General features: G+C 41.7%; 1 protein-coding gene across 1 annotated transcript; it reads right to left on the reverse strand.

The window, feature by feature from the left end:
* GDAP2 (ganglioside induced differentiation associated protein 2) lies at positions 1-27916 on the reverse strand. The gene is made up of 14 exons (XM_054062250.1): positions 27774-27916; positions 26110-26355; positions 24071-24210; positions 19751-19904; positions 18319-18407; positions 15871-15947; positions 14636-14795; positions 12084-12234; positions 11105-11181; positions 9716-9792; positions 9021-9160; positions 8397-8451; positions 3801-3944; positions 1-2885 (listed from the first exon to the last, which is right to left on the reverse strand). The coding sequence occupies exons 2-14, from the start codon at positions 26283-26285 to the stop codon at positions 2838-2840; spliced, it is 1488 nt and encodes a 495-aa protein (XP_053918225.1). The 5' UTR covers positions 26286-26355; positions 27774-27916; the 3' UTR covers positions 1-2837.
* Positions 27917-27974: the final 58 nt, after the last annotated feature.

Genomic DNA, 27974 nt, shown 5'->3' on the forward strand with positions numbered 1-27974 from the left:
AGTTTACTGACAACAACGAAGTTGCTCTACTATCAACATCACACAGGGAGTTTACAGTAGTAGTTAATGATACTCACAATTACACTAACAGACTTCCCTACAAAACTCCCCCTTTTTAGCCTGGAGATGGTGTGAAATAGCTTTCAGCAAGGCAATAAAATCTTCATCAGATCTTTTAATTCTGCAGTGACTACACTGGGTGGAAGTGTTAAAACTTACACAAGAGTTACAACACAGACTGACTCCCTGGCCTCTTCAAGAAGAAAGCATTGTAGCCATCCTTAATCAGAGCATGCCAGCGTTCATCTCAGCCTAAACCAAATGCAGTTCAGTTGGTTTAATGTGTTTGTTTTCTATATTAGAATAAAATATTTTAATAGCAATAAATATCCCAAGCACATCACTGATCTGATTTCTCTCCCTACCCCCAGTGCATTACTTGTGAAAGTCTCCGTTAAAAAGAAATTGGTAAGCTGCCACAACTCTGGACTCACTGGAAAATGCAGGATTCTTTGCAGCACAATGCAGGTCTGTCTTACACCACTGAGATTTGTGAGACTTGGGTAAAAAAAATTTTTAAAGCCAAGTCCTTCAAGGGAAAAATATACACAATGAGATGCATGGTGCCAAGATTGCCTTTTTCGCTTTGCAAACAGTCTGGAGGCAGATTCGTACTTCACTGAGCCAAGTAATTTCTTAAAATGACTGGACTAGGGTCCGAAAAACGTGCAGACTGAGTCCTAAAAAGAAGTGCTTTATGACTCTGTGCCATCTGTGAGCTAAAGGGACAGAAACCATCCAAAAACTGTGAAGCTGAGAGTTTGGTTTTCACAATATGCTCTGAATCGCCTCTAATCTGCCTGTTAAGTGGACACTGGCTGCTCTTGCAAGAACCTCACTGAAAAAGCCATGGGTGTGAAAAACAGCAGATGGTTACTGGGGGTGGAAAGCTATACAAATTGTTAGAGAAGCATGGAAAATTCATTGCTGGCTATAAAAGTCACTAGACAAGGGCAGCTGTAAACAGCTAGGTGAAAAGTGGAGGCAGGGACAGGTGGTAGCTGCTCAGTACAGACTAGTGATATTTCCTTCTCAAAACCCACCAGAAAAGTGCTGAAAGAATCACATGTGAACTGACCATAAGGTGCTTTGCTCCCAAGCCTTAACACCAAGGTGGTTTACCATTGTGCTACAGCTTCCAGCTTTAGCAGCACATTGGATCTGATACGGGAATCGCACAAGGACCCTGAGGGACAATTAAAAAACAAAACCACTTGCTTTTTATATGTTGTATGTGCAAGCGATTATGTTAATCTGTAACTGACATACCAACACGATGAGGATATGTGGAGTATAAACACGCATTAAGCCAGAAGGCCAATGTAGGAAAGAAAGGAAGCTCAGTAGGGCCCATTTTCACCACACTGCTTACAAAAGCCCCAACTCTCAGATGCAAACACAAATTGTGACATGCAATTAAATGACCAAGAGAGGATTTTTTCCTGCTTATCTCAACAATTTACAGTATCTTTAAACAGGAGGCAGAAAGGTCTATTTCCAATCAACTCAATGGAAATGAATAACAATCTTCTAAAACATCTCACAATGACTCTTGCTTATCCTTACAAAAGATAGTTACTCCAGAAGTGGTGGAGCAAGGGAACCTGTTGGTAAGCAGAGTAGCAGAGCAGGTACAAATCAGAGCAGGAAACCAGCCAGAATGAAAACCATATTATCACCGTCATATTCAGTACTGGTGTAACATTCTTCCTACCGGGGATGCCATCCTTCTCTATTTATGACTGCCAGTCCCGACTATGTTTTACAAGGGAGCCATCTCTCCTCTTCTAGTTTTCTATTGGCAGGCTGGAAAGCTTTTTACCTCTAGTTCCACGAGTATCCTGTGGCTGAGCCATCTTACGTGTATCTCATCTGTCAAAATCAGGGACTGTCAGTGTAACAGGAAATAAAAGGAACACCGATATCTAAGAGAATCTCTGCCATCAGCGGTTGGAGTCACCATTATCCCCCCCTCCATACACACACAAGGCCTTGATTTATCATGCAAACACATCTGGCCATGTCAAGAGAACGTAAACAACTATAGTTAGAGAAAAGAAAACACAAACGCTTTTCAATTTTATTCTTACTGGGAGGGCAGTAGCATCCTGACATGTTACATTGTCCAATGAAAACCGACAGGGACTTTATCAAGGCTCCCAGCTCACCTAGCATTTATGGTACTAAGTCTCACAGTAATCTTGGCTTGGCTGTAATGCTTTGATCAGCCTGCAGACACGGCATTCCCAATTCCAGATACTTCTGCTGGGTCAAGAGCAAAGTAATCAGCACTAACAGAAAGAGAAAGTAATCAATATGAAACACAGACCATATGATGGGCAATGCATCAGGTTGGTACTGCACGATATTTGTACAGAGCAGTTGAAAATGGGTATTATAAATGGAGCTGGAAAATGGTAATAGTTAAAACAACATGATCAGGTGCTTTTGATGGACTTCCCAGAAAAAAAAAAAGTCTGTTCAGAAATAAATGTAACAGCTTCAAAAAAAAAAACCCCTCAAAACAAAAATGTACCTCATGATCTTTAAATCAACTTTTCTGCTGGATAAATATATTTGAAATAGTTGTACAGTTCACAGTGGCATAAAGTTCTCTGATTGCTTGAGTGCTTGAAAATATCTTATCAGTAAAAAAATACCAGAGCTGGGGGAGGAAAACCCTCTCTCTGAATTCTGTACATGGGCAAATGCAGAGGTTTTGGCAGGCATCAGGTCATTGGATCCATGGGAAACCAGCATCATCACAGGACTGCAGATCACAAGTCAGGGGATGGAGGATAATAAGAATAGTAAGGCCCATTTTCCTGCAATGAGAGCAGAAAGAGCAGTTGATCTTGATTCTTCTCCAATACACTTTGGTGTAACAGATGACAACACAGAAGCAGAAACAAACAGGTACTCCTAGCTTCCTCTTCCACAAGGACAGTGACTGCCACAATTTATCCAGGAGAGGACTTGTGCTGATATTCAGGAAAAAACAGTCCTTGGTTTTGCCACAGTCTTAAGCAAAAACTATAGGTTAAAATTTTGCCATTAAGCCAAAGCTGTGATGCATGGAAGCCACAAATGCTAGCAGAGCCAGTCAAGATAAAGTTGCTTATGGAGACACACAGCTCTGCCTGATAATTCGTAGTTACAGCACACCCTCTTTAGAATGAATGCAGGGCATATTCATTCCACCATTTGGTCAGATACCTGGGATGTAGAAGGGAAGAGGAGGAGGGACTAACACAAAGGCAGGGCACCCTTCTACAGTTGCATTTTTCCCCCTACTGCTTCCCCTGCAGCCCTTCCTGGGTCCTTGTTGACATGTGGGACAAAGAAGATGAAACAGCCAGTATTTCTTTTTACAGTCTGTGTGATGCATATAGCAGATATATAACATCAATTTTATCTTGTTCACAGGGTCTTAGTTCCTATGTTCCACTGTTCTTGATTGAAGAAAGGCAGTCTGAGTTTTATGCACACAGGAGACTGCTCTCTTAGGAAAGAAGTCTGCTTTTAAGCTATGGCCCCTACTTGGACTGGTGTAGAAAAAGAATTATAAACATTGTTATTCACAAAAAACCAACTCTACTCTCCAAGAGCCTTCCCTTTCTTCTCCTCATTTGTAAGATGCGGAAATCAGCCCCTTTAAATCTCTTGTGGAACAGCATGGAAGAAGCACAAGAACTACTCATGGGGACAAAGACCCACACTTGCCACATGCAATCACTTACCCTGGCATCATACTCGAGGACGAAAGGGGGAAGATCAATCTGTTCTGGGGGTATGGCTGCAAATAACTGCTGAAGGCTTTCCACATAGTGGATTTTGTCCTTTAGCCCTGAGACTGTAAAAGTTGTGAAAAACCATGCCGAGACCTGAGAATAAACACAAGCAAAACCAAATTAAGGTGATGCCATTTCAAAACCTTCAGCATAATACTCCAGAGTTAAACAGGCTTGAGTTGAAATACTGATATCACCGCAACAACACAAGGTCAGGAATTACACACCACTGACTGCTAGCAACCACTGTCTTGAGAGCTTTCAAGCTGGTGTTTTCTGACTCCACACTCGCTCCTACCCAACTGCCAGTGTACGGTCCCTTTCTGCAGCACAAGTGACAGCTATTCTACTCTTTGTCTTCAGGAAACCATCTGTTTAGTGGCACATTTTCACTTCCAGTTTAGCCAACTCAGAATGATTTATTTGATTTTACATCTGATGAAGGCAAGGTGTTAATAATGCTTCTAAACTGTTTTCTAACAATTCTTTTATGAGTGGTGCTGGATGGTAGCTTAACAAGTGAAAAATAGCCTCTCAATCCTGTACCAAAGTAGCATGCTTTCCCAGGCATATTATGAATGACCACCATTAAACATAATTGCTATGGATGTTTAATGTATAAAAACATTAATGTGGAATATTTTTGCAGGTATCTTGAAAAGCAATTCCATATCCCCCCCCATTACACAAGCCACTGCAGTTTCACATCTTAGCCAAAACCATAAAAAATTTGTAGGGAGTCACAAAAATGTTTCTACAAAATTTCTATCATGTCCATTTCTCAGTAATCAGAGGTTATAGAAACAGTAATATAAGAACAGGCATTTTCTTATCAGTAAGAGGACAGAGAACTTTGAATTCAACTAAATCCCTGTTAATGCACTGAAAGCAGAATAAGTTAGACAAAATCTAGTAAGCTGAGGAAGTTTTCCTTCATTTTCTTTGTCCTGAATCTGACTAAAAAGCTATCAAAGTCACTCTGCCAAGTTAGAAAACCACAGAGTTAAAAGTATACGATGCCTCTCCCTCAAAAAAGCAGCACAGCACAGACAATCTCTTAACTGGATGATATCCCAAAGAGAAACTTACTAAAATCTGGGAAATTTTATTACAATTGGAATGATCTTGTGTAGAAAAAGCCATAAGTGGTTTGCGGCAACCTTTGTATTGGCATCTGATCTCCAGAAACTGCTTTTATGACTGTTACAGAAGAACAAGACCAAAACTGTTCGTGATGAATATAAGGATTACGATGATTATGAAAATCTAATTTGAGTATTCAAGTATGTTTAAGTTTTGAAACATTCTTGCTTCACAGTCAAGTTACTAGATCTATGAAAACAGAATTTCTCTGGGTGAGATTGTTTTTAGATCCAGACACTGATGCTTCACTCGGAACACACCAAGCTCTATAAAACTTTGTTTGGAGAGCTCTCAGAAGAGAGGATTCAACAGGATTCACACAAAAATATCCCCAGAGCCCATTATTTATATATCAGCAGCAAAAGTATGTGAAGGAATTTATGATAGCTGTTCAGGGGTGTCTTTAATTTAAGACCTGGTGACCAAGTGTTCACACTGCAGGAGTTGATGCCTAAAAACTGCTGTTGCCTGTGATACAATTTCATCATAAGAACGGTTACATTTCAACAGCACAAGAGAATCAAATTCTTCACAGATCACAAGAAATATTTTACAATGAAGGTGCTGAAACACTGGCACAGGTTGTCCAGGGCAGTTGTGGAGGCCCCAGCATTGGAAACCTTTAAGGCCAGCTTGGATGGGACTCTAAGCAACTTGATTTGGTTAAAGATGTCACAGCTCACTGTACGGTGGACTAGATGACCTGTAAAGGTCCCTTCCAAACCAAAGCATTCTATGATTCTATGAAAAATGAATAAAGGCAGGATTAGTGTACAGAACCAGGTTGCACACCCTGCTTCAGTTACTCTGTTTCAGAAAAGCTGCTGAACCTCCTCCCTCCTTACTGAGAATCATGTATTCTAGACAGGCAATTTGAAAGTTCTGCATCTAGAAACCATACAAGGAATCATTGCTGGCACTGTGAAGCCCTTTCAGAACTATGTTTGTTTTCTAGAGACATATGAGTTTCCATGAGACATGATGAAAAGCATCTTGATCCCCTTCAGCCCAGAAATAAGCAACACAACTCTTAGAAGTGGACAGACACTCACCAAGGCAGGATTCAATATCACATAAAATGAACCACTTATCACAGATATTTAAGAATCTGACACACAGAATCATACAATGGTTTGGGTTGGAAGTGACCTTAAAGCCCATCCAGTTCCAGTCCCCTGCCATGGAACCCACTGGATCAGGTTGCTCAAAGCCTCATCCAGCCTGGCCACAACACCGCCAGGGATGGGGCAGCCAGGACTTCTCTAGGCAACCTGTGCCTGTGCCTCACCACCCTCACAGGAAACTTTTTCTTCCTAATATCCAATCTCAATCTCTCCTCTTTCAGCTTTAAACCATTCCCCCCCTCATCCTATCCCTGCACTCCCTGATACAGAGCCTCCTGATACAGAGCCTCCTCAGCTTTCCTGTAGCCCCCTTTAAGTACTGGAAGGTGCTAAGAGGTCTCCTTGGAGCCTTCTCTTCTCCAGGCTGAAGAACTCCAACTCTCTCTGCCTGTCCTCATATGTGAGGTGCTCCAGCCCTCGGATCACCTTTGTGGCCTACTCTGGACTCACTCCAACAGATCCATCTCATTCCCGTGCTGTACAAGGGTGATGGGTTTGGGAAGTTGCATGAATGCACCAGCCTTCCTTACAGATTTAAGACATGGGGCATTTTCCACTATTTCTTAGGAAGGAAGTCAATGCTCCAAGTGAGAAAATGAATGTACCAAACACTTATAATTAGAGGCTTCTGGACTAGCAATCTTCCACAGAGACAACAGCCTGGAAATGGCCAAAAAAGGAGGGGAGAGGAAAAAAAAAAAATCATTCCCTCTTAGCAGCCATCTTCTCAATCAGGACTTTCTGCTGCATATTGCCCATTATGTTGCATAAGCTGACCGTCTCTGCTGCAGCCAGCAGCAATTCCACCTGCCTTTCAGTTAAAGAAAAGGCTTGGAAGACAGGCATAGACACATTCTCTTTTGTCTCCAGCCGCACTGCCAGGACAGGATACAAACCAATTCCATTTCCAGCAAGTTAGAGAGTTCTACATCTCTCACCTTCTCTGCTTCCTACCAACTACCTGCTTTCCTCACAGATCTGTTGAGGCCCATTGCAGTTCCCCAGGGACGGAGAACGTGGCAATGGGTTGGTGAACATTAAGTTCACATTCTCCAGCAAAAGAGGTTTCTCAAGCAAATAGAAATGCATGGTAAGAGAGGAGGAGGGGAAAGTGTTGCTGGGAGTATAACACACTCGTGCTTCCTAGCTTCAACTTTTCCACTCAACTTTGTGACCTTAGTAATGTCCTAAGCCAGCTCCTATATCTTCAGGAGAATCAGAGCTCTAATCATAGCACCGAGACCTCAGATCTGTACCCTGTGGGAATAATTAATCTCCTGGCAGATAGTGGAATGTATGCTGTTTGGGAAGACAATCTCACCTACATAAAAACAAGGAGCTTTAAGTCTCATGCTGTTCCAGCTGTGCACACGAAAAGAGAGTTCTGGAATTCAGCAAAGTAATTCTTGCTGAATGTGTGCAAATGTATTTTATGCAAGCGTATAAATTCCTCAAATTGATCAATGTCAGCAAAAAGCAAAAGGCTAACCTGATGTCAACACCGAGGTTCACATTTTTAACTTTTAATAGGACAAACAAGGTTTAGGAAGGGCTGCTGCTGACAGTTCATCTGAAGTATTTTTACTACCGCAATATGAGTAGTGTCTATGAAGTACAGAAGGGAGTGAGCTCCATCTTCTGTTGCTCCACACATCTCCAAGGATCATGTCTTACTGATTAATAAGTTCAGTTTTTCATGTTCTGAAGGCTTACCTGGATTTTTCTGCACTACGTGTCACAGGCATTTTCCCCATCTTTTTTGCTCTTCTACGCTCTATAAACCTGAATAATCTCATTGCTACTTGACATACCCCTTCTGCCCTTACCAGGGCAACTCTTAAGAGATATACAGCACCCATGCAATACCTCTTGCAGGGCGAGAAAAGGTGAAACATCCAGGAAATGAACGACATCAAAAACAGACTCTAAGAGGTTTTGGTCATGGTTTGTCATTCTGCCAACCAGACAGCAGAAAAAAGGACAAAATGTTTCTCTTTGAAAGCATGGAGATCCAAAGCTTCCACCTCTTTCATGGGCATGTGCAAAACAAGGCACAGCTGCACTGCACTGGGGTTCAGTTTATCACTGGAGTTGGAAGGCTACAGCTAGATCAAAGATGGGGATGAATTTCAAGTTCTGACCATGGATCCAGAAGATTAATTAATTAAGACTGCTTAATTTTGGAAGTCTTTCATATACCTCCATGTTCCCCATACAACAGTCACACATACTACCCTGCCAACATCCAAAACATTTGCTTTTCTTCTATATACCTCACCTTTGAACGAAATGTTGGGTGGACAAAATACAGTGCCTTCAAGTTCCTCTTGTACCTGTTAGAAAGAAAATTCTTTAAAATTGACTTCTAATTAAGCTTACCTATACGACATAACAGTCAAAACATAGATCATTTGGCTTACGTGCCCATGACATAATTTTACAAAGTTTGATCTAATATAAGGGCACATACTAGAAAAGTAAAAAAAGTGAAAAAAGGCAGAATAATTATTTTTCAGGTAAAGACATCAGAGCCTGCAGTCTTTTATGTAGACAGTGAAAGCTAGGGACAAATTATGACTGCCTATGTTACCCAAGCCTCTACTCTCACAACTAGCAACATACTTTTAACAGAGCCAGGCTCCAGAAACTCCACCTCTGGACAGACACAGACAAGACACCCAGTATACCTCTAACAGCTCCAGAAGGGAGATTGCAAAGCACAGAACTTCCTGGTTTGATAGAGAGTTCTGAGAAGTAAATAAAACATACCTTCCTTCCTCTTGCCTTTTTATCTAGGTCTTTGTCCCAGCAAAGTGCTCTCACACATACATGAGAAACCAGAGAGAGAGAATGACAAACATTTGCACAGCACAGAGGAAGAGTCGAAGGGGTGGACACTCACTTGGCATCAACAACATCATAGAGCTTCTTCAAGAAATTAGAATCTAGTTGATTGTAATCATTTGTGAGCGTATGGAAGTACACCAGGACATATTCCTTCACTGCAATATGATCCATGACATGGATGAAATACAGAAGAGCCTGAGACAGAAAGAAATGAAATCTATATTTGCAAAGGACTCTTATGTTACATTTTACTATGCTTCTTTTAATTCATTCACAAAACAGGAATAGTGAGGCTGGGTGGCATGTTTGAGCTACAAAAGCGAGGCGAACATCCCAAGTTTAACTTTACTATAGCCATTTAGATGTCTTTTTTGTCTAGCCGACCTCATAAATGAAGATAAATTCTTGCTGTTTTCATGAAAACCTAAGTTGACTTGTTACATTTCACTCTTCATGTCTTGCCAGTTACAGAAGCAGGCCAAGTCTTCCTTCTTGAGAGGAAATAGAAGGCCATGTTAGGCCTGTTTCTCTAAAAATGGTCTACTTCCTTCTCAAGAAAAGACACTTCAATACACAAAGTTTTATAAGAGAATAAACTTTAATATAAACTATTTTTGTTGGCAGATAAATCTCTTAAGATGTCTACAGATAATGTTTCTAGTATTAACATTGAACTACCCCTATAATCAGACTTTCACATCCTGAATATTCATATTCAACCTACACAACTCTAGCTTTACCAAGCCTTACCTTTTCCATGTCTATTAATGTTACAGGGATATTCCTTCCTACCACCACCATCACTGTGCGACCACAGTTATCCACACCTACAAAAGAAAAATATGCCTCAAAACTTCACTCATGTCAGGTTTGGGAGGGAAACTGCCACAGCTCAGATTGTTAGCATGGCATCTAGTTTTCATCCTAACAACAAAAGAAATACACCAGAGTTACTGTCCTTACAGTAGCTATTCTCATTCAAAAAAAGAAGGGTGCATCACATCCCAGAAACTCAGGTTTTAAGGACTATAATTTTTTTTTCCTATATACTCCACATTCACCTAAATCTCAAGCAATAACTTGGTTTTTTACTTTTAAGAAAGCATTCACTTGCAGTTCTACCACCAAAACAAAAATCTTCCTAGAAAACAAATCTCTGAAATCTAATGCACAGATTCCCAGAGCACACCTTATGGACCACCTAGAGCCCACAGAGCCTAGTCTAAGGCAAGCTACTAAAATTGCAGCCACTAGGCAGAAACAGACAGAGACTCAAGAGTTGCACAAAGATCAACGTAAGTACCTGGATTTTCTGAACAGACAGCTGAACAGACTTTCTCTGCGGAAGCACAGCTATGCTTTCAGGAGCCTGAGTACTTGCCTACTTCTTTCTGTCATGACACAAAGTGGCAATAAGCCACTGGCACTAGGTCAAGTTTTTACATCCGAGTATGATGCTACCTAAAGAGTAAAAGTGAACTGAAGAGCAGAACTTCTCCATCTCCACTTCCCAGGCTGCAAGGACCTCACAGCTATTTTCTTCCATGGAGCTCTTCATTGGCTTGAATCTCTCCCTAATCTCCCCATCTATTGAATACAAGGTTACAAAACGTGGTGCCCACAGTACTCAGCCATTAGCACTCGGAGACAAATACAGAGAACAGCACCACATATCTAACCTGAGGGAAATAAAGCAAGCTGTTTGGTTCAGGAAAGCTGTATTGGAAGTTGCTGTGGTAACTGCTTATTCTCTACACTAATAATCTGAAAGGAAGATTCATTTCTCTGTAACAAAAGGGTAGTGACAGTTAATCTTTTCTGTTGAATTATCTCATCGAGATTAAGCCAATGGTAAGGTGGACTACTAGTATGGTTTACATCTAAAGCTACAGATAATTCAGAATATGTATATACTTCAGACTGTTAAAGCAGAACAGTTTTGACGTTTACCACAGAGTCTTTCAAAGCTGATGAAGAGAGAATTCCTGCTTTACTGCAGAGAAGCTGCCTAGTTCTTGGCCAGGCTTCTAGCTTAATAATACGATGTACTGTATGCTCAAGTCCAAAGAAAATATTGTATTTTATTTTGTGGGTTTACTTTAAGACAACGTACATCGGTCATCGGTGTCCTGAACTTACCTGTCTGGTACAAGGCTTTGAGAGAAGCAATATCAGAGAGATCTTCAGCTCTTGCCTGACACAGCCAGCGATTATAACTAGAAAGTTAAAAACATCTTGTTAGAACTAATCCTCCAGGCTGCTAATGCTAATCCAAAGGGGAGGTATATGGGAAGGGAAGGACAAAAGCTCTTTCTGAATAAGCCCTCTCCAACATTGTGGTTTTCTGATCTACTACCAAGTTACTGAAGAAATAAGCATGAGGAAAAGAGCCCAAACATTTGGGTGTCAGTTACATAACTAATGATTTTCTCTGGGGCAATGAATATGCACCAACTGGTAACTATAGGGGCATTGCATCTGGGCACTTTAGTGTCAGTGTTTAACAGGAAAAAAAAGAAAACATCTTTAAAAAAAAATCCAGAAGTTGAACACAACTACACAGCAAACAGTGCCACATGATACTTTTTTGTAAGTGAATAACTTAGTGCCTCATCTGATAGAACAAGCCAAGCATGCCTTAAGAGGGCTCCAGAATGTAACTGGCTTCTAAAAGTGATCATATACATTACGGTTAATAGGAAAAAAAAAAAAAACCAAACCAAAAGAAGAAAGCCTCAGCATTCATTTATTTATCTTTCTGCTTTGAAAGTTGAAGGAAATCTACCTTGCTACCTGCCACGAGCCTCAGGAGCAAGTAAGTGGGTAGTGTTGAAAGCAGGTGCCCACAGTACAGAAAGTGGTGATGAAACAGTGACATCTCGTGGCAGAGGTAAGCCAGTTGGTTAGACGGGCACGCTAGTGGGTCACCAGCTTGTCTTTCCCTCCTACTACCCCGCCCATTCTCCCCTCAGGCCAAAGAGGCTCCGGGGTGACACTAGGCTTTATCTTTCTTTCCTCGCCAGAAGATCAGGCTCTACAGATAACAAAATCATCATATGGTTCGTCCTCTAAACAGCTAACTAACCCAAAACATTCACACAGACAAGGATATTCTCACTTCCTCTGATGCTGCTTTTGCAGTGCTGCCTCTGACAACTGTCCCTGAAGGATGAGGCGTCTCTGTTTATCAACATCTCCCTCCATGCGGGCAAAAGCATGAGAACCAATGAAAGACAAATCTGCCTCCAGACCCTCTTCATCTGAAGCATCTGCAGTAGAAACAAAGGCAGTGTAAAATGTTTAAGCTGCATACAAGACAGCAAAGCTGCTGATGAATTGCTACGTATCTCAGGGAGCTAACCCAGTCACCATGCTACAAGCTAACACAAACCCCCACAAGATAGCTCTGATACCTCACCAGCGCTGCTGACAGATTATAGCACACGATTGATAACTATGACTCCCTCAAAATGCTGGTTTGTCTGGAAGCTAACCGGGCAAGTCCTAATCATTAGCTTGTAGCAAAAGGACAGTGGTTAACTCTCTCCAAATACAAGCTCTGGGGAGAGAGCTGGGCTTTACCATTGTCCTACTTGTCATAGAGGGAAAATTAAGTATGCAAAAGGACAAATGTTGCAGCTTTATTCAATTTAGAAGATGCACTGTAGAAAGGGCTCACTTTATATGATAGCCACTGCTTGAACAGATGCTGTAGAGCTGGTGGTAACACGAGTTTGAATATTTTTATAGCACTGTTTACAACACCATGAAGATCATAGCATCATAGAATCACCAGGTTGGAAAGGACCCACTGGATCATCAAGTCCAACCATTCCTAACACTCTCTTAAACCATGTCCCAAGCACTTCATCCACCCGTTCCTTAAACACCTCCAGGGAAGGTGACTCGACCACCTCCCTGGGCAGCCTGTTCCAGTGCCCGATGACTCTTTCCGTGAAAAATTTTTTTCTGATATCCAGCCTGAACCTCCCCTGGCGGAGCTTCAGGCCATTCCCCCTTGTCCTGTCCTCAGTCACTTGGGAGAAGAGGCCAGCACCCTCCTCTCCACAACCTCCTTTCAGGTAGTTGTAGAGAGTAATAAGGTCCCCCCTCAGCCTCCTCTTCTCCAGGCTAAACAACCCCAGCTCTCTCAGATGCTCCTTATAAGACTTGTTCTCCAGCCCCCTCACCAGCTTCGTTGCTCTTTTCTGGACACGCTCCAGAGCCTCAACATCCTTCTTGTGGTGAGGGGCCCAGAACTGAACACAGTACTCAGGTGCGGTCTTACCAGTGCCGAGTACAGAGGGAGAATGACCTCTCTGGACCTGCTGGTCACACTGTTTCTGATACAAACCAAGATGCCATTGTGGCCACCTTGGCCACCTGGGCACACTGCTGGCTCATGTCAACCATTACCCCCAGGTCCTTCTCCTCCGTGCAGCTCTCCAGCCACTCTTCCCCCAGTCTGTAGCACTGCATAGGGTTGTTGTGCCCCACATGCAGGACCTGGCAGTTGGCCTTGTTAAGCCTCGTGTTTAACAAGATGTGCAAGAACACAAGTTCATTTGCTGGTGACAATACCAGAATACTCCACTGAACTTGATAACATCAAGTAACTCTAAGGCATCTATTATCACTTCTCTGGGCAATTTGAATGGAAATTGAGTTTCCCAGTTTTAGTGTGACATGCCATAGCAGCAATGGTGCAAAAATGCAGGATTCCACTGTACCCATCAGTTCCTACACATGCAAAATGAGTAATTTCACAAATTATTAGCTAGAGATTGAATGCCTCACACTGACCAGCCACAGCTACAAATACCACTCTACTCAGCAGTTTGGACAGGCAAAAAAGACTGGAATCTGATAAGCAGGAGTAGGTACATCAGATATCAAATCAAACAGCATCATTAAGTTGTCTGTATCCTCACTGCACATTCATCCTTGTCCCAACTGGTGGTATAAAAGCAGAAAATCTTTGATACCCACTCCAGGTTATCTGCTTTTGACTGTTTAAGGCTTTGCCTGAAGAAGCTTTCATACCCCCGCTTAATAAATAAGGCAGAATGTGCCAGCTATGCTCATTCATATATTAAATTGTTTTGCCCTACATGTCTCCCCTCTTCAACCCTGACATCTATGCAACCTCTTTACAAACAGACTATTTTCACTGAACTTAGACAGCCAAATAGTGATCTCTGGGTTGATCTAGTTCCTTTATCTTTTAGGGTGTTTCTCCTAATTTTCATTGAGTATCTACTATTTTGATGTACATGGCTCTATCAACAGAATCTTATCACTTGAGACATTTGCTAATACATAAAGACAGTTAATAATGCCTTCTTAAGTTCAGGGCTGCACAAGAGTCCGCAAAAAAAAACCCTGCAAAGTTCCTAATTACCTTGGGAGAATATTTGCAAAGGCAACGAACTACTACCTCTCTCGCCCAAGAAAGAAAAAGACAGAACAGGAGCTCTACCACAACCTCTAACCACAGCACCCTACACAAAGAGGCAGAAAGCAGAAGTTACTGTTGTGGAACACATGAAGTCAGCAAGAAAGCTTGAGAACTGTCTTCATTATAACCTGTCTTAGGGGAGGTGGGGTAGGAAGCCTGCCTTTTCTATTGATTTTCACACAGAGATATTTATTCTGAAGTTTAGAACTTACCATCTGGAACACCTGGCTTTTCAGTAATCCTGATCTGCCGCTCTGGTACTACAGGCTCCCCTTCTGCATTGCCAATATCTGCAGGGAGGTAAGGTAAGGATTGTATCTCTTCTTCCAACGATCTTGGAAAATACAGAGGCAGCAGTTTCTGGTAAGTGGCCTACAAATAAGAAAAGTGCACGAAAGTCTATCACGCATCCTTGCTTTTCAGTTAAGTAGTTCAGTCCCTTGTAGCAGGGACTTTCTCAGAGGTTTAGAGGCAAAGTATCACTTCCCTCAATGGCTTATTTTGGGCCACTACCTGGCAATAAAGGCAGATAATCTTTACCAAGGTCAACATTTTTTGGCTGTACTGGCACATGGCCTTGAGAAGACTCTGTAATCTATCCGAGTCCATGCAGGTTGAAGCAGATACTTTAATTTAGTAGTGAAGTTACAACGTGCGTGGATTACAAACTTCAGCAAAGGCTGCTTACATTAAAACGCACCACTACATGCCTCACCTTTACTGATCTGACTGGGGAAAAAAAATAGCAACAACCAGTCAAGGTAAATCCTCCTCACATGAAGGAAAATAATGAAATGTCTCTACTGAACACGAATTCTCCACACATTCTCTCCAATTGATTAGCAGTTTTAGAACCCCCAACAAGTTATTTTCCTCATCCAGATGTCCTAGAACCTGAACACTGTGTGTGTTCTGCCCAAGAAAACCCATATGTAAGTCAGATATACAAGAGAAGTCAATGTTCAAACTGCTAGCATCTATCTGAACACAGATCATTAAATGTCAAGCTTGTTATTTAAACAAGCCAGCCCAAAACATTTAAGATGGTTGTAGGTGATCCGTGGGCATGCTAAACTGGCTTTTCGACAGCACGAGAGAAGCAGCACTGCATAAAGAGGAAATTTTGTGTGAGGCATTTCCGTTTTCAGTAGCAGGTACCATCCAGCACAACCTCACACTATAACCTCTATCAACTCCAGTTCATGGCTCAGGAACACAGAAGTCAGAAGAGGAAAGATTCTGAATGTGTCCATAGTGACTGCTAAGAACATAAGCAGTACTGGGAAAAAAAGCTGTGCCAGTAGGAGGCAGAAGGATGCTGTGGGACCAAGAGTCTATGTGACTTTATGGGGACACCTGAATCCAGTTCTACATGGCAAAAGCTGATTGCTGCAGAGGAGATCAAACATGCCTATGAATTTTGGAGGAATGAACATCAAGAAGATACCTCTTCAAGCTCAGAGACTGCAAAAACCACCTTCTCCAGAGTCTCCCCATGAACCTCCAGGAATCTTCTAACTGTGCCTGCAGGGAAGAAGATTAAACGTGGTTAGCAAAACAGGAGAAGAAACTTACACACACAACTACAAGTGAGGAACTCAGAGTGCAGAACAGAGAGACATCCCTCCTGATACAAAATAGCTTCACAGGTCATATAGAAGTGTGGATTAAGTGGTAGTTTAACACAGCAAATGGGTCGTTGGCCAGACTAGAAGTTCCATCTCCACTCTCTCCTGCTTCTCACTTTAGACATGAATACAAAGGGAAAAAAGGGTCCGATTTTAGCTCACTACATATTCCTCAGTCTGTGGAATGTGATTCTATGGACCTGCAAAATCAAGCCAAACCCTTCCTTTACAGAGTCCTATTCAAATTGTCAAAACCAGATATTCCTAGAACAACTCATTGTGTCCTTAGTTATCTGTAAAGTAAGATAATAAGCAAGCCACAGAATAAACTGGTACAAGACACAGTCAGCCACACAAAACCTCTTGGGTCAGCTATATCAAAAAGGCATATAAAAAAATCTACTTTTAAATAAAGAGAGAATTTATTTCCTCTATTAGATTGTTTTGGACTCTCCTAAAGATTTAGCATAACCCAGGGACACCTTCAAGTTCCTAAGCATTTGGAGCTGAGGGGGAAAAAAACATTTTGTAACTAAGCTTCCAGTGAGATATGTCCTTGTACAGATGAGGTCCTTGAGCTGCAATAATCTTGACATGTCAATTTTCAAATGCTTTCCTGTCAGACCACCAAGAGAGAAAGTGTCCAAACAAATAGCTTGGTCTAGCAGTATTTTCTCAAGTAGCATATGGTCCCCTACAGAGACAACAGAAGAAAGCAATAAAGGAAAGATGTCTGCTCTACAGAGAATATATTAGCATGAGTTCTTCCAGAAACAGCAGAGGAAAAGGGCTATTTTGAAATACTTCCAGAAATTCAGGTGTAATTGGCTTGATGTGCAACAGTACTTTACAGGACAATTGCAGTTGTGCAGTTCCACAGCAAACAGATTTATGGACCTATGTGAGTAGATTTTTTCAGATGTCTCGCTCAACAGGCAGATAACGGAGAACACAACGGACAAATCTGTTTGTCCACTGTCAGCACTTCTGCTAAACAGAGGGTAAGAAAGACCCCTCCAGTCGAACTTGCACAGCAAGAGGGAAAAACATTCCTTCCACCTTCTGCGCAGAAACGCCATGCAGGAAGGTCCATGGACTGGCTGGTGGTGGTGGAAAGCAGACAGGAGGTCAACAGAAATGAAAGTCAAAATAAAAAAGGGAAAAGTAATAACCAGACAAGCACATAATATTCTTCTCTGAGCACTTCTCTATTCAAGTATTATCATCCTAGGAAGCTTTCTGATTTGTTTTTTAGTAGCCTTCATTTATTTTCTTTAATTTAGTTTCCTCTTAAACTTGAACAAATTCAAAAACTTTTAAAACCTACAACACTTTTTGGTAAGAAGTTATATAAAATAACGTAAGCATAAGAACCATTTCCCCTTCTTTGTTTTGAACCTGATTCATATTAGCATTGTTTGAAGGTTCTTCCTTTGAGAGGAGGTGAACAGCTGATTCCTGTTCACCATCTCCATGGCACCCATGAGTTCAGAGACATCTATCACATTCCCTTCAAGTTCAGTGCACTCCAGTCAGAAAAAGACTTCAGCTTACTTAGTTATTTTTCACCTTTCCCTATTTTTGCTGACCTCTTCAACTTCTACTTCTATGTTCTTCTTGAACGTGTTAAGGGTGGACTCAACACACATTTATAGCATAACATTCTTATTTATAGCATAACATTTGTTGTGCCTTACTCAGCCTGCTGTTTTGAACTCCAGTGAGCTGTTGTTTCCATGGAACTGTTACAATGCTAATATTTTGCACCCTAGAATCAGCCTATCATTTTGAATGTGAAAGCTGAAGCATAGAAGGGGTGGGTAAGTGGCGGAAGAATACCACTTTACATTTGGATATGCTCATGACACTGAAATGGCAGACGAAATTCACTGTTTCTTGAGGTCCATCTACAGCTATTCAACAGTACGGCCTTATCTTTATTTTTCTGAACCATTTTCTATCACCAGTACGCTTCTTCATCTCACTGTTCAGCATCTTTTCCAGGCTGTGAATTAATATATTGAAGACTGCAAGTTCCAGCACAGATTCCCATGGATCTTTACTGACAACCTCCCAATATAGAAAGGATCATATGTTTTTATCCTCCATTTCCTGATAAATCAGTGAAGGCCTCGCTGTTTTACAGCCTCTAACAAACTACAGCCCCCAAGCCCAAAAAAGTTTCCCCATATCAACAGCAGACTGTTAGAGGTAAGCGATCTGCTGAATACTGCCATCCAGTTTACACCACTTTCCAACAAACTTACGCAGTGCTATGTGGGTTGCATCCTCCAAGGGGTAGCATCTTTTCACAGAGTTAATGACACAAAATCCTACAGAGCACATTGCCTGTTCCCTGAATTAGAGAAAAAGAAAAGTAAATAAGTAGGACGTCAGATGAGAACAAATGTCTGTCAGTGCAGTAGGTAACACCGGTACTTTTTTTTTTTCCTGCCTTTATGCAACAGCAATCCTCTTTCAGGTTTGTACAGAATTCTTTTGCTGGCAAGATACCTACATACCATCGCAAAGCAGAGAACCATTAATGATTCCACATTGTTTCCCCTTGTGCTTGTTTTCAGATGACTCCTACCTCAGCTAGATTGTCCCTGTAATTTCTCATATTCTGAATGAAGAAGTTATTCCCTCAAGCTCCCTGCAATCCTCTCCAAAGTACTTCCCTTCCTGCACAGGACTGGCAGTGATGAGAAGGTAGTGAAAGAGGTGTTCTTTATTGTAAACACTCTCCTGTTCCTTCACCTGACCTATAATTTCTTTTGTTAGATGTTTGGACACAGACCAAGGTTGCTTACTCAATCCTAGGTATGATTAGACGACCACTGGCTTTGAGTGACACAACTTTAAGATCAGTAAGATGCTTCCAGCACAGAGCCACATTCTAGAAGAGTAAAGCAGAGGAGTTGCCAACAGTCATCAGAGGAGTTTGTGCAAGCTCAAAGTTGGTAGACAGTTTCACAAGTGTCAAAAGTTACTCTAGAGAACAGATTGACTGAAAGGCACTCAGAAGTCAGCAAGCAGGTTTATTAGAATTTTTAATATGTTTCAATCCAGACCTGACTTTGTTATTCCTGAGGCAGAAGAAAACTGGCACATACTAGAAACCTTAGTTGTAATTTTGTTTATGAAACAGTTGATATTGCACTGTAAAACACAGTCTAGACTTAGAAGAATTGACCTTGCCAAACCCTAAGAAACTATCAAGTACATTTTCTGATATTGCCCTTGTTCAGGTACTTTCTGTGACTGCTACCATTACAACATCTGTCACAGGAGACAAACAGAACACAGAAAAGAACACAGAAAAATAGAAAGCTGAAAGACAAAAATCTGTCAGCTAAGAGCAAGTAGAAAATACAACAGATCAAAGGGGAAAAACTACAAATCCATCTGCAGCAACTTTTGAAATAACCTTGCAATCCAACTCAGAATTTTAGGTGGCTGTTGTATGAACACAGAGCCACGTGGCTGCAGAGATGCACGACATTTCTGCTTGGGCAAGCTCATTTAGAGCTTTTCACACCATGAAGCCCAATGCAATTATCACTGTTGCCTCTCCTCAAAGTTCCTGAATGCTGTCCAGCTCTAGCTACATTGTTTTAGGACTTGAGCCAGGTCAGAGCTCTCTGCAAATTTTATCTACACTGAATAGAGATAACTAAAGGCAAGTTGTGTGCTTACTTTGCGAGCTGCAAAACATTGCGGTAACAGCTGTATAGAGAACTCTCAGCGGCTGTGCGATAACGGCTTTTGTATTTAGGTCCCACAGTGTGAATGATGAAACGCGCAGCCAAATTAAATCCTTTGGTGAGTTTCGCCTCGCCTGTCCTGCACCCTGAAAAAAATAAACACAATTGCCAATGTCACAATAAAAAAAACCCTAGAAGTACTCAAGCCCTTGACTTCCTCCAGAGTCAGACAACTCCACTTTATATACAGAGGTCTATGTTTCAGACATGAAATATAACAGAGAGCATTCTATGTCTTAACAGTGCTTAGTATCACCTAACAACTAGTATCACCTAGGCAAGAGCTGTGCCTCTCAATTTTAAAACTATACATCAAAGGACAAACCAGAAATTGCAGGAAATGCTGTCTGAACTGTGCTTCTTGCTATGCTACATGCAGAGCCAAAGGGAGAAATGATTTAAAAATGTGAGGGGAACTGATGCACAAATATGCTACATAACCAACAATAAAAAGTCCTTCTAAATTTAACAACTTGGTTTGGGGAGATTGTGTCTTGGATAAAAGGACTACAAGTCTCCTTAATCAAACCCACCAGCTGCTGGAAAAGCTATTAAAAAAGCGTTTATCAAGCACGTATTTCATCTATGCTCCCAGAACAGGGCAGCCTTATTTGTTTTGCAAATTTCTTCATGTCCACAAGGCAGGAATATGATTCTCATGGAGAACACAGCTTTCCTGACAGACTAGGTGTCTAGTTTGAACTTCTGTGCGTTCAGACAACATTTAACTGTACCATTCCCAGCACCCTTTGGTTACATACTCTAGGAGCATTTACTGTGTGCCAGCATACTTTACACCTTTACCTCTTTCTGGTTTTGACTGCTCTTTGGCTATCCCCTCCAAGGTATTCATACTTAATTCCTGTTTTTCACAAGGGAAAACACTTTATCAGAACCCACGATGACACCTACAGACCCCTTCCTTTCCTTCAGCTTGCCAATGCATTTCTGATAATGAAAAATCCAGAATAGCTACTGTGTTCAAAATCTGCTTTGTCTTTGGCACCTGGAAGAAAATCCTGCCGAGTCTCCCCTTCTTCACCCAAACCTAGTCTGCTCCAGTTCTGCAGCCAAGAAAGGACTTCTAGTTTTTCTCTTTCCCTGTCCACAAAGGCAATCATTTTCCACCTCCTTCCTTCTGCTTGTACAGGTGCACTTAAGCTTTCTGCTGTGACTGAAAACTAATATTTTCACTGGATTAGCTTTTGACCTGAACCTATAGGTTGCTACTGAAAAGAAAGCAGATGTGAAGAAGCAGCTGTGACCACTTTTCTGGCAGCAGCACTGCAGTGGCTTAGCTTAAGTCAATCATGAACCTGCCTGCTGAATAGAGGCCTTCATCTCTCCCAGTCCACTCTGTTCCTTGTGATGCTCAAGCAGGCTATTAACGCACATGAAAGCGTAGTTTATCACAAGAGACATTCCATGTTAAGAATGCCTTATTTAAAACTATGTATGTCTTTAACAGCCACAACACATGACCTTTAGGCCAACATCTCGTAACTCTTTGATCCAGTAAATCAGATCATTAACTTCTACAGACCTCCACCTTGTTTCTTCTGGATTAATCAGAAGGAACATAACAGCATACTAAAACTAAGCATACCCTTCTTTATTACTGCAAACCTTCCAAGTCACCTCACCTCATGACAGCAACTAAATAAGAACGTGGAAAAAGTAGAAACTAAAACACTTAATATGTCAGACATCAAGTTACTATTCTCCTTCCATAGTCCATCCAAGCTGCACAACTTCAAAAGAACAAGCAAAGGTCTCTAGGAAAAAGCATCTCATGAGAACGAATGAAGCAAGTCTGACTGAGGTATAGTTCTGAATCAAGTGGGGAAACTAATAAATTCAGACAACCAGATGTGGCATCAGTAATCCCTAACTACACTTACATCACACTTACTACTTCCCAATGCCTTCTGTCTGGAGATCTTGACAAAATGTACAAAATTAAACCAGCAGTGAGTATTACTCCTATTTGAAGAGGTAGGGTAAGGTGAGCTAGCAGAGTGAGCTGCATAATGTCAAGGTCTGTGGTAAAACTGGGAACAATGTCAAGATCCCATTTTTCACCCGATGACATTTCAAACATCAGAAAAGCTTTCTCTCCAAGTTTAAAATGGAAAGTCTGAATCCTCTATATAAAGCGTGTAGCAAAGAAAAAGCCTCACTGGAGTTGGAAGACTACTATGCATTGCCATTACAGAAGGTCCTTATTAGACCGCAACAAGTATGTGTCGATAGGGAAGGAAGGATACATCAATAGCACTTCATCTGCAAGCCTAAGCCCTTGGCTGCAGTATTTGTTGATCAAAACTACACACTGTTCCCAGGAAGCCACAAGTTAACTGAGCCTTAAAGAAAGCACAGAACTTTGAAAGGTCAGCACGTCACGTGCTTTAAGATCATGATTTTTCCTCAGATTCTATGAACTATGAATATATACCAAGCAGTAGGAATAAAGGAGAAAACTGACTTAAAATCACCATTGCACTCATTTTACAGCTTTAAAACAAAGACAATACATTTTCACTTTTCCTTCCATGAACACTCTCCTATGAAAAAATGTTCAAGATTAAACGGGAAATGGCACAAAAAAGAGGCATATAAGAAAAGACTAAAATAAGCTAACTTCTTAATTAAGCTCCCTTCTACTACTTCTGCTGTGCAAAACATATTAAGGGCGCACAGAAGCCAAAGCTGTAACCTAGCCTCTCTTTCCTCCCCCACAACACATGCCAGCAGAGTGTCAGAAGAACCAACTTCTGAAAAGCTCTTGTCACAAGATTAAAAGGAAGCTGTCGTGTATAGGGAGTCTTGAACCTGCAGAATGCATTACATGGAGAAGACATCAGTGTTACCACAGGGTAGAGGATGCAAAACTACGTAACTTGGGTAAAAGGAAACTTAAGAAGCAAAGTCCAAGTTTCATAAACAACTCCCTACAGAGCTGACAGATCTCAAGTTTTAAGGACTGCCTGAGATGTCCCTCTTGCTTCACAGTGCACAAGAAACCCAAGTTCACTTTAGAAGAGTTCTGGCATGCATAGGAGGGTCCTAACTATTCTATAAAATCTGCTGTATTTTAACAGTTGTTTCCACCCAAAGGATGCACACTGACTTTCCCCATGTCCTATGAAATGGTTATTCTTCCTTCTGTTTTGCTTCCAAGTTAATCCACAAAAAGCAAGCTGAATCAGCAAAAATGATTTTATAGAAAACCAAACGATGTCTAATCTATTGTAGTTCAAGCTGTTGAGAGTTTACATTAGAAATATTATGGCTCTTCTATCTGTTTTGTTACTATGTAATAAGAAGACAGAGCTGTCACCCAAGAGAGTGAGCTGTACTACTCAGGGATCAGTGGGATCTCAAGATCCAGATCATTGCCAGTGACTAGAAACATAAATTTTTAGCTGAAAACTATATCAGACTTCTGTATGACCCTGGATAACTATAAACTTTGTTCCTCATAGAAAAAATAAGGAAACTTTTCTTTCTTTTTTTAAGAGACCTGGGAATAGAGCTGGGTATTTGTAAATCTCATTATCAGCCTTAAATTCTGTTAATGAAGAATCCACGTAACGCAAGCTTCATCCACTTACAGAATAGCCTTCCATTAGGGATGGTCTTGTAACTTTCTAATAAAGCAATCTGTTGTGCAGAATAGGCAAATGAGCCAAACAATTTAAAGAGTCACTAAAACTTCTAGACATGCAGTATTTTACTATTACATTTATTAGGGCCACAGTTTCCTGAAATTGCATGTGTATATTAATAGCCTGAAAGAGGATACACAAAGTGGAAATTAGAACCCATTCAATTTCTGCAGTGGTGAACTTCAGTTCCTGCACTCCACAGCACGTATTGTGAAGGATAAGGATACCCACTGAACAGGATAAGAGCAAAATCTGAAGGTGTACAAGATTGGTCCCTTGAGTAAAAGCTCTGATAAGCTAAGTACTTTAAGTGGTTTCATATAACAATGGGAATCGTATCACACAGTAAGGGCTCAGCAACTCAAATACCTGCCATGGATTTTCAATGATATGAAACCTGAATGGCAAAAAGAAAAGAGACTAGATTGGCATGCATTTTCTCATTTTATTTCACATTAACATCAGATGTTAGGGCAGGAGGTGGGTGGGTAGGAAATCTATACTTTGATTTTAGTTTATGCTCAAATGCTTTGTACTATGCAAGGACAGTTGATTTCAATAAGGTAAAGTCTCCAGCCTCTTACCTTTGAGCTTCTGCAGTTCATCCCTTAGGTCAGGCCCAGCATGCAAGAATATACTTTCAGATACTGGATTCTTATCAGTGAGAGACTCATTACTGGTATTTACTATAGCCGTGCAGTTCAGTAATGCTACATCTCCTTTCCTGATGAAACAAGGAAACAATTTATTGCAGGCTAAACATAAGATTAAGCAAGATATTCTCAAATAAGAGCTGATGAGCAAGGAAATACCAAGTTAGAGGAAAAGCATTAATAGAACTCCAGTGCCCACACAACAGAGTGTACCCTGACATGCTCAACACACAGAATCATCCTTTGCCTTTGATTGATGAGGCAAGACAGCACGCGGCCTGTTATTTCCTAAAAAGTCCCAGCATCAACATTAACTTTGTGATGTATGTAGAAGAGATGGTGTTTGTAGTTGTATGTAGGGCAGTTTAGCAAGCAGAATACGTGGAATAGCATGCTCAACTAATGGAGTATAATGCGTTTAAAAAAACCCCATGTAGTCTCCCTTTGAGATAAGAGGACAGTACTCGTAATGTAGTACTCCAGTCTTCAATGTTTTTCAGTGTACCCTCTTCAGTGCGCATACACACTACCCAGGGCACCTTACTGCTGCTGCTCCCCCTCAGACCACTGAAGACCTAGTGTGACGCTGCCACTAGACAAGCTTTCCTTGCTTTTGTCCTCAAACAGTGAGCCCATGCTTTGATCACATTCATTCTGCTGTTCAATGATCAGACACACAGAAGATAAACAGAAATACACGAGACAATAGAGTATCACAACTCTGACCTACTTTTCATTATAGCAGGTATTAGAGATTTTGAGGCCAGGCTGAGAGAGTTGGGGCTGTTCAGCCTGAAGAAAGACTCCAGGGAAACCTTAGAGCAACCTTCTAGTACTTAGAAGGGGCCTAGAGGAAAGCTGGGGTGGGGCTCTTTGTGAGGGAGAGCAGTGATAAGACAAGGGGTAACAGTTTTAAGCTGAAAGAAGGGAAGATTTAGATTAGATATTAGGAAGAAATGTTTTCTTGTGGGGGTGGTGAGGCACTGGCCCAGGCTGTCCAGAGCACTTGTGGCTGCCCCATCCCTGTCCAAGGCCAGATTGGATGAGGCTTTGAGTAACCTGATCTAGGGAGAGATGCCCCTGCCCATGGCAGGGGTGTAATTGGATGGGCTTTAAGGTCCCTAACAGAAACCATTCTATGAGTTTCAGGATCAAGGAGCGTAGGAAGGGAAACAGATTACCCCACACAGGGGGAGAGGTTCCAATAACAGTTGAAATTGCACACATTCATTACTCCCAAATTCTAAGAGACATTTAGCCTCTTTTCTCTTTCTTTACTTAATCACGTTCATAAAATAGATGAACAGTCACATTTCCTGCAGGTACTAACTAGAAAGAGGTTCAGGCTGATCCCTGAATCCGCATCCACAAGACATCCTCCTCTCTTCATACTGATTAGCAGAGAGTTACTCATCTAGAGAGCTAGTATCTGATGGAGTAAGTTCACCTCATCACACTGTACTTCATCAATAGATTTTGGTGGAAAGATATGGAGACAGAACACAGAATGGAGAAGAGGGAAAGAGGGGAGGGGAACCCAAAGCAAGCCACAAGAACCATATGAAATAGAAAATACTGATCTACACAAGAAAAGTGGAAGCAGAGTAAAGCCAGCAAAGGAAGAAAAAAAATCTAGGAGACAGCAAGCATATTTTTTTAAAATTTAAGAGACCGTATCAAAGTGCCCAATTAGGTTTGATATTAACCACATGGCAAGAAGTACAGCTCCAGTCTGCTGCACCAAGAAATACCTATAAACATGCAATTTATAACCTGTGGTGGAAGAAACCTCAGACTTGCAGATTTACAGTGAACAAAAAGACTATTTTATTCCCAGACCTGTAATTTTTGATTCAAGAAAAAAGGACCTGAAGACTTTATACCACAGCAGAGATTGTTATATGAGGCAATTGGATCCTGCAGTAAATGAAGAAGTGATGACAAACACACCAGGGCCATAAGGAACTTACCATAAGATTATTTTCTCATTGATGTCTTTTCTGTATGGAAAAGGTGATCTAACATCAACTTGAGCTTTTTCAACAGAATTTTGGTGAGAATCCAGCTGTTTTGCCTCATAGGCGTCAGACCAGCCTGGCAGACTGTCGACATCCACAAACTGGGAAGGAGCACCCAAGGGATCCATGGAATGGAAACAACAACTCCTTTCCTCTGGAGCTGGTCACACTCCAGTTCTCACTGGAGTCTTCCAGGTGCTTTAAAGGAAGAAAATCAAATCAGGTCACCAGCCATTCATTAAGAGTAATTCCCTTGAAGACAGACCTTTCACAAGACTGCAGAATGATTACAACCCACAGAAAGCAGGAAAACAGATTTCCAACTCAATTGTTCTCTCCTTACTACCACACTTCTCCTTCTCACTATCTGCATGCAAAAAAGGCAATGTAAATATTCATGGAATACTTGCAAAGACAAGCCTTTTCCAACTATGCAAGATGAAAAACCTTTATTTAATCGGTCTAATTGGCACATGATCCAGTATTTTGAAAGTGCTGAACACAAATTCCCAAACAGAGAAAGAACCTGTTTTTCTGAAAACGATTACTTCTTTGTCTAAACAAAGAGCAAATTTGTAGCAGGATACATATAATATATCACTTCAGAGATTTTGGTCTAGTCCTGGGTCATACTTAAAAAAAAAAAAAGACAGACCAAGACAAAATATTGCCCCTCAAACAACCACAACCTTGCCAAAACATACTTTCGAATTACCAGCACATTAACAACTAAGCGAGTACCTTTTCATTTTAACTATTAAACTACACTAGCAAGTTAAGCTAGCACAAATACAGTCACATAAATAACACCAGTTTGTGACTATATAAACTCTCACCCAGTTGATAACTATAAAGACATTAGACTGGGAAGAAAAGTTTGCCTCTGAGGACAGTGAGGCCCTTGCACAGGTTTACCAGAGAGGTCATAGAAGCCCCATCCCTGGAGATGTTCAAGGCCAGGTTGGATGAAGCTTTGAGCAACCTGATCTAGTGGGAGGTGTCCCTGCCTGTGGCAGAGAGATTGGAACTAAGTGATCTTAGAGGTTCATCCAACCAAAACCATTCTAAGATCCTGCAAGAATAATTCTGAAGAAGCAGCATTCACAAACAGTAACTCTGAAATGCAAATAATGAAGCACACTCAGCAGCTAGGGGAAAAAAAAAAGCAAACTCAAAATGAGGGATAATAAAGGCCAACACTAGGACAAAGATGGTCGTAAGACCAACTAAATAAGGGTTTTGTTGTGATTTCTGCCAAGAAGATCTAGAAGAAAAGCAAAGAACAAGAAAGTAAGAGCAGTTAGAGCAGGTCCAACCAAAAGCTCCTCTGCAACGCTGTATTCCCCAAACCACGGACCTGGAGAATGAAAGACGGGCAGAAAGGTGCACATAAGCTCCCCGCGGGTACATCCCCTGCCCCATCTGCTGCCCGGGGCCTCCGGCGGGAGCTGGCAGCCTCCCAAAAGCGAGACACAACGCTGACAGCGGGACTGGCGGCCCCCGCTTACGAGGAAGCGCTGCCTCTCCCAGCCCCACACACAGCGCGCCGGTACCCACGCCCCCGGCAGCGAACCCGACCCACATCTCTCTCTCCCTCATCATCCTCCAGCCCCTACCAGCACAGACACTGAGCGACTCAGGCAGAAGCCGCGCCGCCGCCAGCCCGGCCCGAGGATCTCAGCGGGCTCCAGGGCGGCGGCATCCCCAGAAAAGCCTAGCGGGTGCCGCGCTTCCGCTTCCGGGATAAGCCCCGCCTCCAGCCCCGCCCATCACGGCCGGCGAGCCAGGCACCAGCCACACCCACCCCTAATACCCAC

This window comes from Cuculus canorus, chromosome 1, assembly GCF_017976375.1.
Source record: "Cuculus canorus isolate bCucCan1 chromosome 1, bCucCan1.pri, whole genome shotgun sequence".
Lineage (NCBI taxonomy): Eukaryota > Metazoa > Chordata > Aves > Cuculiformes > Cuculidae > Cuculus > Cuculus canorus.

Bases quoted from the DNA above. Each gene is read 5' to 3' on its own strand.
- GDAP2 (XM_054062250.1), bottom strand. From the start codon at position 26,285: ATGGATCCCTTGGGTGCTCCTTCCCAGTTTGTGGATGTCGACAGTCTG. The intron at 9,161-9,715 runs GTAAGGCTTGGT...TTTCTGTCTCAG, and splicing joins CATTAATAGACATGGAAAAG to GCTCTTCTGTATTTCATCCA. The intron at 3,945-8,396 runs GTGAGGTATATA...GTTTATTCTCAG, and splicing joins ACCCAACATTTCGTTCAAAG to GTCTCGGCATGGTTTTTCAC.